At 41.2% G+C, this 14,010-nt stretch overlaps 1 protein-coding gene across 20 annotated transcripts in view; it reads right to left on the reverse strand.

Annotated features, from left to right (window-relative positions):
• Sgip1 (SH3GL interacting endocytic adaptor 1) overlaps positions 1–14,010 on the reverse strand; it is a 209,652-nt gene that overhangs the window by 66,053 nt on the left and 129,589 nt on the right. For all 20 annotated transcript variants that reach the window (XM_085839154.1, XM_085839147.1, XM_085839157.1 and 17 more), the window contains 3 exons: positions 3,316–3,340; positions 2,358–2,409; positions 564–649 (listed from right to left, as the gene is read on the reverse strand). In XM_085839154.1, the coding sequence (XP_085695280.1) occupies positions 564–649; positions 2,358–2,409; positions 3,316–3,340 (163 nt within the window). The remainder of the gene's footprint in view (positions 1–563; positions 650–2,357; positions 2,410–3,315; positions 3,341–14,010) is intronic.

The raw sequence follows: 14,010 nt of genomic DNA on the forward strand, positions 1-14,010 counted from the left end.
TAGATCTTTTAAAGGTGGTAGTTTATATCAATAAATTATATATTATTTATAGCCCTTCAAAAACATGGTTTATTTTAAAGATTTAAATACCTGATTGTACAGTATGTAGTAGGTAACCTCAAGTTAATAACAGAAATTAAGATATTTCTCTCATAGCATTGCTGAATGGTTGGCAGTGCGTCCTGGGTCTTGAGCCGGTAGACCTGTGAGCTATCCCACTGACACTGCCCTGATGAGCACTCCCGAGGGTGAGAAGCCCACTGTCCATTTGCACTCATGCTCACGCCTCTCCAACTGTATTTACCTCGTAAGGATTTGCATAGATCTGCATTCACTTCTACTGGCCTATTTTCAGGAGTAAATTTGTTAGCCATTAGTTATTCTGGGAGTACAATTTCAAATCCTAAAATAGATGCTTTCAACTAAACCGAGAAAGCACAATTCCCTCAGAGCTTTTGTTCCACCATGACAGTCTGATTGTGCACTCACAATACACTTCAACTGTGTATGTTTACCTTGGAGAAGTAACAGGATAGCAGTGCTGTAGCCATGCAGTTCCCTACCTTCCGTCTTCTGCTCATCAAAAGCTGATTCTAATGGTGGACCAAAGAGGGGAGCAAGGGCCAGAGTGTCATCCAGAGGCTTCTTGCTAAACCATGCATTTGGAAGGGGCAGAATATACAGAGAAAAGGATCAAAAATCAATGCTTGAAACCATAATACAAACTCTCACTTTCCTTGTTTGAACAAATGTGCATTTGTGTGCACAGGAATGTACATGTGTGTATGAAGCTTCTGCTGGGCTTAGAAAGTACAGCATGAAGATGTCATGTGCAAAAGGGTCATGGTGGGAGATAGCTGTGCTCCTAATAGAGGCTCATGGACAGGGCCAACAGAAACATAATGAAGGAGAAAATGCTGCCAAGGGGTAAATAAGTCTTTACACATAGAAGTAACATATTACAAATGCCAGTTTACTACAAGGCACCTTTCTGTCACATGAACTTTTTATGGTTTTGAGACAGTTTCTTATAAAACCCAGGATGTATTAAATTTAACTCACAATCCTTATGCCTTTGCATTCTTTGTTTTAGGGCTACAGGTTTGTGCCAACATGCTTGGCCTAAAAATCTATACTTGTCATTACTTGTGCTGGCTAGTTTTTAGGTCACTTTGATATAAGCTAGGGTCACTGGGGAAGAAAGAATCTTAATTGAGAAAATGTCTCTATATGATTGGTTTGTGGGGGTCATTTCTTGATTGATAATTGATATGAGGGCCCAGTCTATTGTGAGTGGTTCCGTCCCTGGGCTGGTGATCTCCTGGGAGAAAATAGTTAGAGCAAGCCATGAAGGTGCAAGCCAAGTAAGCAGCATCCTTCCACAGCCTCTGCTTCAGTTTCTGCCTCCAGGTTCCAGCCTTGACTATTTTTGTTGATGGATTGTTAAACATTTTCCTTCTCAAGTTCTGTTTGGTCATGGTATTTTATCACAGCAGTCGCAATCCCAACCAACACATCACCTTATTTCTTGTAGATAATGCAGTTTGATGAAAGTCAGGCACTGGGCTATTTAAGTGGCACCCAGGAAGTTTGCCTTAGAATAAAAATAAAAAAGCCTGGGATACTCAGCTTCTAACTTCATCTTGCCCCCTTCCACTTAACAAACTAGTAATGTCCTGAACCCAGTGCATCTTAGAGAGGGCATTGTGATAGCGCATCTTTCCTCTTAACTATGAATCTAGTCTGATTATTGAGCAAGTGTTGCATAATTGCTTCCATTCCTTCTCTAGACCTGATTCCCATCAGGGAGACTAATGATTTCTGTGTGAGTCTCATGCAGGTGAAGGTTGAAGAGGAAAAAAGAGAGGCTGGGAGAAGATGAGACAGCAGAGTCCAAATTTTAAAGAGATGTAGCTAACTATCACTTTGGGAAACATTACCTACCTAACACTTCACTCAAAGAATCTACGATGCAATACAATAATTTGTGGGGGAAAAGAAAGAACCACAAAATATGAGGTCCTTTTGTTATGGGATTTGGAATGCATCAGCAATATAATGTATCTCAGATGAACACCCCTAAAATTAAAGGGTGTTTAAAAAAATTAAAGAATTTATGAAGAACTCGAGCCTTCTCATCAGTGAGTAGACCATAATTCTACTATAGACAAATGCAGGCACTTACAGTTTTCCCTTTTGGCTGCATATATGAGAAATGACAGCATATTTGGCCCATGCTAGGGATATATGAACTCACACACATGTTAGGCCCTTCATTCACAAAGGCCTGCAGGATATTTGCTGAATAGTTAAAAGTTCATGGTTAGTAAAACACAGCCAGTATCTTCCATGCTTACCTTGTAAGTTCTGGAGTTGGGGTGGAACGCCTGGGCCTTGCAACTTCTTCACCTGACACATAGGACAAAGGACCTTTTTAGGCATATCTTTAGCAGTCTCTTCTGGTGTGTCATATGAGCTATGTTTGAGAACACTTAGAGATTTAAGTCTTATCAATAATCAACTTAACATGGAAAGAGCAAAACAAACCCTCTCTCCTGGCAATGTGGCAGCCATATATCTGCCATGTGGAGTAGGATTTCTCTGGCATATTGTAAAACCTCATTAACCAAAGAACAACCATAAACAAGCCAACAGTTGAAGATTGTATGCTCTAGAGCTCAGAGGAACAGCCTACTATTCTCCAAATGCTTGCTGCCTAGATGGGTTCTGGTTCTCAGTTACCATAAAGGAATAATCCAGGCCACATGCCCATAGTACACAGATTCAGTCATCAGCCTGCTCTTTTCATGGCAAGAAACTGTTGCACCTTTAAGAATGAATTTAGATTTTCCTAGGACACATTGCATGTAGCAGAAGTGGATAGCAGACCCTATAGATGATAAACTGTATCATATCTCACTTTGGTGGGCTGGACATTTTATAGCCAATAACGTAAGAATGGATAAGTTGTATCTGCCTTTACTTCTATAGTCCCCTTCTCCCCACCCTTAGCAAGAGCATCTAATCAAACACATTTGATTAAATCAATTTCTAGGCTTAATGATACAGCCAGAGCTGGCAAATATAAGGAAGGAAGCACCAGTGTTTTTCCAAAAACATATTCGTTTTGACAATCTGAGCATTATTCAGAACCAGATTCTCTTCATCAAAAAAGAAATCTTCACTATAAATGTTTTTTAAGCCTTAAAAATCAATTCCCCAAACTGCAATTTGAATGCAAATATACTCCAAGATCCAAGGAACTATTCCTTCTGCCAAGGCACATTCTATTTCTGGGAGCTAAGATATACTTACTGGATAAGTTCCTTTTAATTGCACCCTAGAATTAGAAATAAACACTATAAGGCTTAAGACCACAGATATGTTACGTACAATATGTATTATTTCTGTCATTTCAATTAAACTGAACTCTGAGATACCCCAGATTGGGAAAAGGAAATTTGTCTCAAAACCACATCGAAGTTGGAACCTATACCACACACATACACACACCAGCTTCTCATGCGCCTCTATTGTGACCGAGAAGAGGGAGAGTGATCTATAAGTCACCAAAATGAGCAAGCCCCTTACCTGGGTGGATTTAGTAAGGACACAAAACTTGTCTCTTACATGAAGGATCCCTTTGAACTCTAGCAATAAGAATCCAAACTTATTAAATGTTCAGTATCTGAGAATTGTAGAGTGTGTGAGTACTGTTAGCTCCTGGTCAGATGGGATCCAGAACTGATGAATGGTGACTATTAGAGTTTACACATGTCCCATGGACAGGAGAGGTTTACTCAGGGAGCCCAGAAGCTCCACCCTCTCTATTCATCTTCTTTGACTTCCTGTCTCTGTTTGCCACCAGTCAGCCAACCAGGAACTCTCTCTTCCTGCAAGGCATGGTCGGAATGTAAACAGCTATGGCAGGGAGAGATTCCATGCAGATCAACTCTAAAGCTACCAAGTTAGGGCATAAACGTATCCAGATAACAGGAAAAGTGACTCATGGAAAGGTTCTGTCTAAAAGTGAAAGATTCTTTGCATAGGCCTTTCTAGAAAGGTAAAACATTGAGAAGGTAGCACCATGAGGCAGGGCATGGCTCACCTTCTGAGAAAGTTGGGGATGATGGAATACAAGGAAAATGTCCAAGAGGCACGCACCCATTCCCACTTTTCTCACTGTGGGGCAGGGAGCTGCTGGGCCTTGTTCTCTCAGATTATAATCTCAACAGTGCAGGGCATACTTTTAGTACTCTACAGAAGACCCATCTCTTCTAGAGCTAGCAAATCAGATGTTTTTCCTGCCCCAATTCGAATCCATTTATGACAGAACAGTTTGAGTCACAACAGACCCATTAGATGATTCTTGGTGGGTGGCTTAATCTCACAGACTGCATTTCCTAGTTTATTTTGCCTGAAAAAAGGCAATATGTTTGGTCTTACTGCGTGCTACATAGAGTGATCCCATGATTAGTAATGAAATGAAAAGGCTGATTTCAACCTGCTTTGCTCATTATGGGAGTCTGAATACAGGAGACATATAGACAGATGACCGAAGAATGAATTGTTAAAGCGGACTTGAAATGTTTTTCTGCATAGGCACAGCGGTTCAAGTACTGAACTCTGACATTAATGAGCTGAAGGGAGGAGCGGGGCTTCAGTTGTACTGTGAGAACTGTGATCCAGCAGATAGGAGACACCAGAGCCTTTAGGTCTATCTACACTGCCCACTTAATTAAAATTGCAATACACAAGGAAACAAAAAGGGCACCTCTTCAGTATTCACCAAGTACCATGTGTATGCATCCCTTCCATAGACACTTATCACTGAAAGTCAGTCAGCGAGGGAGCTGCTGTAACAGCATATCACCTCCCCAATGGGTGAGCTAAGTGGAAGCCAGACAGGGAAGAAATGTACAGAAAGGCTTGGTTATTTTGAAATGAGAAGGAATAAAGCAATTACAAAGGAATAGATTTTAAATGGCCTGCAGCAACAAGCCAGCCCAATAGGAAGGAGTCTCGCTGTCAGCTGGCTGTGTGGCACAGCCCTTGAGGACCCGAGGTTGCAGCATGACAAGTCAAGAATGAGGCTGAGGTACTGTCACCACAGAGTCCACACCCAGGAAGGATACCCATTGACTGAAACCTTAAGTGACCATGTTTTTATTTCAATGAATGTGTGTATATATACATACACACACACACACACACATACACATGTTCATATATAAAATGCATGTATACATATTTATATATATGTATATATGAACATGCACATATATGAATTAGTGAATTGTTATTTTGAATTAATGAATTCATTCCATATCAGTTACTTCTCACAATCTCAGAAAGCACCCAATGACTGGATCAGAATTACCACACTCTGGATCTTAAGATACTGTCTCATAGTTTAAATTGAAAACCGGCAGCATTTCCCCTGTGTAGGGTGGTAGTTGCCTCAAATAGTTGATTATTGATTGGTGCAAGCTTAGAGAGCTTCTCTCTCTCTCTCTCTCTCTCTCTCTCTCTCTCTCTCTCTCTCTCTCCTCTCAGATCTCCTCTCTCCTTCTCCTTCTCTCTCTCCCCCTCTTCTCTCTGAGATAGGATTTTGCTAAGTATTCCCAAGTGGACTTGACCGCACTATGTAGTCAAGATGGCTCTGAACTTACAATGATTTTCCTGCCTTAGAGTCCCAAGTGCTGGGGTTATAAGCATGCACTACCATACCAGCTCTGAAGGGACTGATTAGGTAGCTGGGTTATTCCAAACATCAAAGAGTTTCCTATATTGCTATAAACTCTCCTGATTCTTTGACCTGAGGAAAACAGCTCATTTCCCTTTGAAAAAGGTGGACTACCATGATGACACTATGCCAAAGTTGTCTAAAATGAGGGGATTTTGAATAATGTGACATTTTAGGAGCATGCTTCCCTTTCTCAGGGTGAGTTATGAGTCTGTATTAGTGTGTATTGACCAATGTAAGCTACAGTCCAAGGACATATCTTGAATTTGGGTAAAGAAATAATGTTTAAAAAATAATTTCTTCAGTTTCATTAATATTTTGAAAAGACTTTTATTATTTTAAAATTAGGTATGTATGTGCGTGTGAGGGCAGGTACATGCAGAGTCAAGAAAAGGGCAGATTCCCTGGGACTGGAGTTATAGGCAGTTATGTGTGCTTTGGGGAACTAACTCAAGTTCTTTACAGGCTCTTCACCATGGAGCCATTTTTTAGCCTTACATCATCATCATCAACATCATTATTATTTCTGAAGAAATTTCTCTTCTTAATTATCACCTACCACCACCACCATCATTATTACAAACATCATATATATCCCTATATCATACACCAGATGAACACTACTAATCACTAATTCAGTTTGTTATAGAAAGATGCTTTGGTAATTCTAAATTATGCCTTCAAATCTAGACAGCCAGTGAATCTACCAACCAGTGAACCCAGTCCATCGGCTTCTTGTACGCTGGGTGATCATAAAGGTAACGGGAACAACCTGGCCACCTCCCTTTTGCAGCAACATTCTCTACACACATTTAAGGTTTAAAACGTTGAGAGTTCTTACCGGGCTGCGCCTCTGTGATCAGCAAAAAGGAAGAGAGAACAGACACCTAGTCAGAGAATGATGGATCAGTCAACAGGCGTGGGTAACAGAAGACTTCAAAACAGCTACCAACCACACACTCCAAATCGCCAGGTCAGAGCCAGTCAGGCAGGAATGGGATTAGGGCTCATGAGGCATGTGATTAGGGCTCGTGAAGCTATAGGTGGCTTTGGAGAAATGTCTTTGCTAATGTGGTGCAGTTTTTTTTTTTTTTTTGTATTTATCCATAAGAACAAGGTACAAATGTATAGAATCCTCATTGATGGTAAAGTGTCCTGTTAAAAGCAGGGTTTTTTTGTTTGTTTGTTTTGACAGAATATTCCATAAATAGTAGATTCCCTGTAATTCCTACAATCAGGGCCCGAGGGAGTCTCCAAAGATGTAGCAGGACATAGAAAACCTACTCTGTAATTTCTCTTCATTGTTCTTAGAATGCTCATCTCAGGGGAGTAGTAGCTGTGGTTGTTGCTGCTTTACCATGCAACCTTCGGGAATGTGGGTCACCTCCTTATGGATAACTCCCAATAAAAGCATATGGAAACAGTGAAACTGCCTGGTGACAGTAAACACTTGTGGAGCAGGTGATCTCTGAGGAACACACCACACTGAGACACTGCTCTCTCGACTCCTCCCACCTCAGTGACAGCTGCCATCAATGTGCCCCAGCATTCTCTTCCTTTGTGATCTTTCTGCTTCAACAGGAGAGACTCAAATGTGGGAGGTGAAGGGGGTACACAAAGATTTGCTTTTAAGATGGATTAGAAGTTAGGGACTTCCACAGTAGAGGCCAGGAGCACAAACATAGGGACAGGCAAGGGGCTCAGACAAAGATAAACCGATCTTGGGAATGTAGCCTTTATACTTGGGAGGCTGCAGTGGACACTTAGTTCAAAGTGAGGTCTGAGACCCAGTTAGTGAGTCAGCCGAACTGGGACCAGGTTTTAGACCTCCATTCCTGTGATTTTGAGTATGCCATTGTGGGAGAACTCCTGGAGTGAGTTGTGGCTGGCACTGAGGCCTGGGCTACCATCCAGGCATGGTCATTTCTGAGACTGGTCAGGTTTGTAAGGGAGTTCACTAGACACAGGCTAACCAAAACGACTCCTAGTAGTTTAGACTTTGTTGTTATACTTTGTTAACTTCAGGTACCACTACGTGTTCATCCCACCTTTTTTACTGACCCTTGTCTATGTGGATGCAACTTAAGTACCATTAGAGCAAAAGGATACAGTATGTATCCTTGGGCTGAGATTATCATACTGTTTGAGGGGGAAAATATCACTTTTTAATGACTATTTCGGCTACATTATTGTTTAGTGACCTGACTAAAGTTCTTTAAATAAGGCAATATGGAGCTTACATGACAAAAAACGATAAATACCGTAAATAAGACACTGTGGTCGACACACTCCCCCACTATGAGATTATGATAAATCATGCAAAATAAAATGTAGACTGTGGCCAAACAGAGGCAGAATCTTACAAGTAAGACTTTCTGCATTTAAAATGAAACAAAACATTTTCAAAATATTACCAAATATTTTAACTTCAAATTAAGCCATGCCTTAATTTTCAATGAGTTAAAAGTATATTTTATCAATTAGTTCATTCTGAAAGCTCTCGTGATAACGTTTAGAAACTTCGTTCATATTTTTTTTTTCCATCAAAGATTAGCTGTCCAAATATATGCCGGTGCAGGCTGGTTAGCAAGACCCCCAAAGACGAGAAGCTGTGCCACATACAGACGCAGACAGTTTCAAGGTCTGTGATTAAGAGCTCCTGAAGCCCTTAGAAGCAAGATTTTCCTAGAAGTCAAGTGGAGAGGATTTACATAACTCACTACTGTTTAAGATCTCTACAGGACTAAAAGGCCAGGAAGGTAATCACCAGCTGGGGAGGGGGTGGAGCCTTTGCCAGCTAATCAGTTTTATGTGTGAGGCCTTGACGTCCTTCTGTGCACCGTAAAAGGGAAATTATTTTACCTAAAGTTCAAAACATTTAACCTTTTGTTGTGTTCTATGGATTATAGAACTTGCATCAAAGGTAGGTGAGAACAAATTTAGGATCTGGTGCTGGTCTGTTCTAGAAACAGGGAGACCTATCTAGATGCTCTTAGGATAGGAAGACGTGTGGTCAGGAAACTGTGTATCACCAAGCTCTGCTGTGTTGGCCACTGAACCCACAGTGTGAGGAGATGGGCTCACTGCAGCTTCCTCTTTAAAGGGAAATGAATAACCAGATTTTACAAAATAACTTGGTCTAGTTTTTAAATGTGGGCCAAAATTATTTTTAACTGCATAACTAAATAACACACCCATTCAGTTGTGCAGAGCCTGCAGGTGGCTAATGATTGCAGACATTTGTAGCACACAGAATTCGTTCTCATAATATTGGCCATACCTGAATCATTCAGAGGCCCTGTGATCCACTTGCTTGTGCTCTGGACATATTTCCTCCATTCATAATTAATCATTATTTAAATCCCTTGGTCATTTGTTGCACCCTGGAGAAGGCTCTGAGGATCAATTTTATTTTCTCTTTGAGGTAATCATTGTTTTGTATTTTGAGGATATTTTTGAAGTAAGCCCTGATATTTGTGATCCCCCTATCTCTGTCTCACTGGCACCAGGATTAAAAAAAAAATTTTATGTGCATTCTGGGACTCTAACTCAGGTCCTTGTAAATAAGCACATTACTAACTGAGCTATCTCTCCAGTCCTCATGTGTTGCAGAGTTTTCTTGGAAAGAATTAGAATTCATTAACATTAAGTAATTACTATGATCATGGCCAACAGACTGTGTTGCTTTTAAATGCTTTAGGGTCAGGCTAAAGTATATGGTAGACCTCTATTATCTTTGCTATTGTATTTGTCAATCCTTTAAGCTTGTTCTTGTGAATTACAAGGTTGGCTACACCAGCTATCTATTGCTCCCATAGGTGGTCAGTCTTCTGAAACCCCACTGGGAAGATGAAACAAAGATCCCATTAGCTATCAACAGTTCATTCACAGGGGAGCTGACTAAGCAATCAGCATGATGGACATTTCAAAACTAAGAGTTACACAATGTCTTGAAGGCATATGGTTAGTTCTAGATGCTGTAAGGACAACAACGTTTTCTCTTAGGAGGAAAAGCGAAGAGAAATGAAGAGTTTTGACAGTGCTACTGGGAAATTTTAATGAGAATTGGCCAACTTTGCTTAACTCAGAGGACAATCTAGGGTCAAGGAGAATATATAAAATTGGCCCCACATGAGGATATATATATATATAGTGTGCCTTGCATACTGTGTGACCCTCAGATCATGCACAGTCACAGAAGTTCAGCTTAGTAACAACAGAACACAGAATTGCACTTGGTTGATTTTAATTTTTATTATTATTTGGACTCATTTTTGTTCTGTGTCTCCCATTCTGTCTCCCTCCTAACATCTGAACTTGGAGTGCAGTTTCCTTGTGAGGTAGAGATGGAGTCAAGGTACAAGGTAAATAAGCACATGCTCCCATCATGAGTTGAACTCAGTGGAATAAGTCAACCACCTCTTAGTGTGTGCTGATATGAAAAAACAGGTTTGTACTTTACATTAGCATCATCCACATCAGGCTTGGGATGGGCATGCTATGAACATGTTCTCAAGTTCCAGGAAACCATGCCAATAGAACAAACTTTTCTTTCTTTCCTCTTCTTTTTTGAAAAATTTGTTTTTAAATCTAGTTTGCTCCAAGATAAAGAATGCAATCCTATTGTATCAGATTTGTGCCGTCACTAAAAACCACCCACTGGCACCAGCAAATAGCAAGGTGATATATGTTTTATTATACTCAAAGGTTGTGTCTGCATGTGGGTGCATGCATTCCATGGTTTGTGTGGTAGTCAGAAGACAACTTGTGGGAGTCAGTTTTCACCTTCTGCCCTGTGGTTCCCAAGATTCAAACTCAGGTCATCGGGCTTGGTGGCGCACACTTGTTACCCACTTTATAAAGATCTCTCTCTCTGGTCTCCAGCAATCCCAAGATGGGGTATTTTGATTTACTGAAACAAATATGAATGAATAAAACCAAAATAATCCTATATCATCTACTGTTCCCCTTTCAGAGGCCAGCTCCATAAACACTCTGGATTCTGGCAGGTTGTCCATTTTAAAAAAATGCTTATGGTTTCATTTTTGAGGTAGCTTGACCAGTTAACGTGGAAGCTGTAAGAAGTAAAACTTTGGATGAAATGTACTGGGCTAGGGCTGGTGAGATGGCTCAGCAGGTAAGAGCACTGACTGCTCTTCTGAAGGCCCTGAGTTCAAATTCCAGCAACCACATGGTGGCTCACAACCACCCGTAATGAGATCTGACACCCTCTTCTGGTGCGTCTGAAGTCAGCTACAGTATACTTATGTATAGTAATAAATAAATCTTTGGGTGGGAGTTGACCAGGGCGAGCAGAGGTCCTAAAAATTCAATTCCCAGCAACCACATGAAGGCTCACACCATCTGTACAGCTACAGTGTACTAATATGCATAAAATAAATAAATAAATCTTTAAAAAAAAGTATTGAGCTATATACCTGTGACCAAGGCAAAGGTAACTCCCCCCAAATCTACCTTCTAGCCCATAACAATGAGCATGCTATCTCTTAGCAACTGACTTCTTTATCCCCCAAACTGGCTTTGTTCTGGCTCACAAAGTTTTGCTTTAATATTGGAAACCTTGTTTTAATGTTAAACAGTCATTATACATTCAGATGGTAAAAATGAGTGGAATACATATAATTGTCCAAAATAAGAAAATTGGTTTCTCTTACCGGACTTTTCCTCTAAAAGCGAAGGCATAGGGAAGAAAAATAGAGAAAGTGAGAGAGTTGACAAGCACCTCAAAAGGAGGCACTCAAGACTCAGAACGACCTCATTTAAAGCAGCTCATCAAAGCACTGCTTCTGTATGCGCTTCCTGTTTGTGTCTGACACAGTCACTCCTAGGTTATTATTGTCTTTACTTCAAGGTTCTGGAGGGCAGAGACCTAACTCCGCAGCTCCACCGAAGCACATTTTAAGCTTTCTTTTCAATGATTCACAATGCTCAACCGTTTATGTCTTGAGAACAGGATGTTGGAAGTCACTGGAAAATGTCATTAGTTCGTTACAGGTAGGCATGGCCATTATAAGACAATATGAGAATTTTCTAGAAACTAATCTCACTGAAACCTGACAATATCTCCTCTTAAGTCATCCTGGCTACAGCTAGCTTGTCTCTGATCCCATCGTTCATTTCTTTCTGGTCTCTGCGGACAGTTAAATCTTCTGTCCCTGGTGAGTGGCCCCTGGCCCTCAGGACACTCTTATTTCCTCAGCAACATCTTAGCAAGAGCCCATTATCTCTTGCAGACAGTAGTTCTCTGTTTTACATGTTCTTCTGGCCTGTGAGTCTACTTCCAGTGGTGACAGTCTCCAGGATCACCTTCCAAGAAAAATGTCAGCCAAAAATGTCCTGTCTGTTCAGAGAACAGAGTGTGAGCTTCTCTCTAGCATAATGCCTTCCTGATGGGCTGCCACTGCCTACTGGCTCCCACCCTTTCCTTGTTTTTCTTGGGGAGGGCCGCTGTCTGAATTTAAAGGCATATTCTTGATACAAGTGTGGCATACTCAGAAGGCTTTTCTTCCTTCTCTCTTCATTGCTATCAGCCTCAATGGTGTCTCCCATTCAGCCAGCCAAAACCGTTCTTCATTCTTTTTAAGTCCAGAAGAAAAAAAAATTCCCATGAGACCATGAGGTCTTTCCCAAAGTTAAGAGCCCCACCCCCAATTCCTTCTCTTGTTTGTTCACAGTGAGTCTTTTTTGCACAGTAACGATCAGCCACCTTTCTAAACAAAACAAGATGCTCATAGTATGCTTTGCAGTTCCCGTTTTGTTCTGTATTAGCTGCCATCTCTCCTCCACTCCACAGCAGTGGCTACAAGTGAACCTCCTCTAACCCCAAACATGGTGCTGTGTATGCTTTGCCCTCAGGTTCATGGATTCCCGTTTTGGGTCCATTAAAGCATTAGGTAAACGTTTGAAGCACAATGTCTTCTGTTGGAAGTCATTTGCTGCTTCTCAGAAGCAGAAAAAAGAAAAAGAGAGAGACAGAGATCTGCCTCCCAGGCAGAGTCAAGGCAGGTTAGGGTCTGCTGGCAGATTTCCCGGCCTGCTGAAGCATGGAACAGCAAGAGGAAGTGCACTTGAGGCTCATGGCAAGGAGGCAGAAGATTATACTGACCTTGGTGGATTAAACAGGGAGGCTTTTGAATGGAAAGAGATATCTTTATGTGTATATTTCAGCAATTGTTTCTGTTAGCTTGTGGCTTTGCTTCCCATGGCACTGTAAATTATAAAATGGCTAAGAAAAGTGAACTCGCTGCTGGTGTGGTATTGACCTGCAGCCCTTCCATATCTGTCTCTTGCATCTTCTTTCTGCCTTTCCTGTCTTTAATCCCCACTCCCTCCTCAGAGGCTATTCAGCCCTGTGCTGGTGGGTCCAGTATAGGTGGAGCCCGAACTGTGGCGCTCTGTGAGTAGGGGATTAAAGTGGTGGACAACTCTTGAAAAAAGCAAGCCCTCCTAAAAGGTAAAAGTGCAGTGAAAATTTCTTGGGAAAGCACAGATAAGGGAGCTCAGAACAAGTAAAAGTCAAGAAGAAAAAGAAATAGAAAACAAGAAAAATTAGAAATGGAAAATGGAAACAGTCTTATGCTTTTTGTATCAATGCTTAGGAATATGCTTCACTAAAATAGGGCAACAACAATGACATCGTTTTTTAGATTTTGTAGAAAAGATTTGTCCTTAGTTTCTGGAGGAAGGTCCAATAAATTTAGCAACCTGGAAGAAGGTCCAAGAAAGACCATGCATGATGTGCATGGACTAGGTAAGGTGACTGTAAGGTAAGGATACTTTTAGCCTTTGGATCTGGATTAGGGCTAGTAGAGATAAGTGGGTTTCTGAGAAGGAAAGTGAAAAGTGAGCAGCCCTGGAGTCCTGGAGGCAGCTGGCCCCATCCAGGGGGCAGTCCCTTAAATTTCTTGGGCCCTCCATCCAGCACCCATTGAAGGAGCACCCACCAAACCCTGGAGGGGAGAAGATGGTGGCAGTGGGAGAGGGATAATGAGGGATGATACAGTGTCCTGAAGTGGCTGGTAGCCTGAGCTTGCTCCCTCCTGTCCCTCCTCTCAGGTACTAACATCGAGCACTGCAGCAGACATCATTGTGAACTTATGAGTTAGGATTCTTGGTTTTCACACAGGCGGCCCCAAGTTTAGATTATATAAATTAACATAGATTATACAAGCTAGAAATTATGTACATTGAAACATGTATATAAAATGTATATTTTATTCACATGTCCTCAGAAGATGACCCAT

Source organism: Mus caroli, unplaced genomic scaffold, assembly GCF_978045245.1.
Source record: "Mus caroli unplaced genomic scaffold, Mus_caroli_1 scaffold_6, whole genome shotgun sequence".
In the NCBI taxonomy this organism is placed as follows: Eukaryota; Metazoa; Chordata; class Mammalia; order Rodentia; family Muridae; genus Mus; species Mus caroli.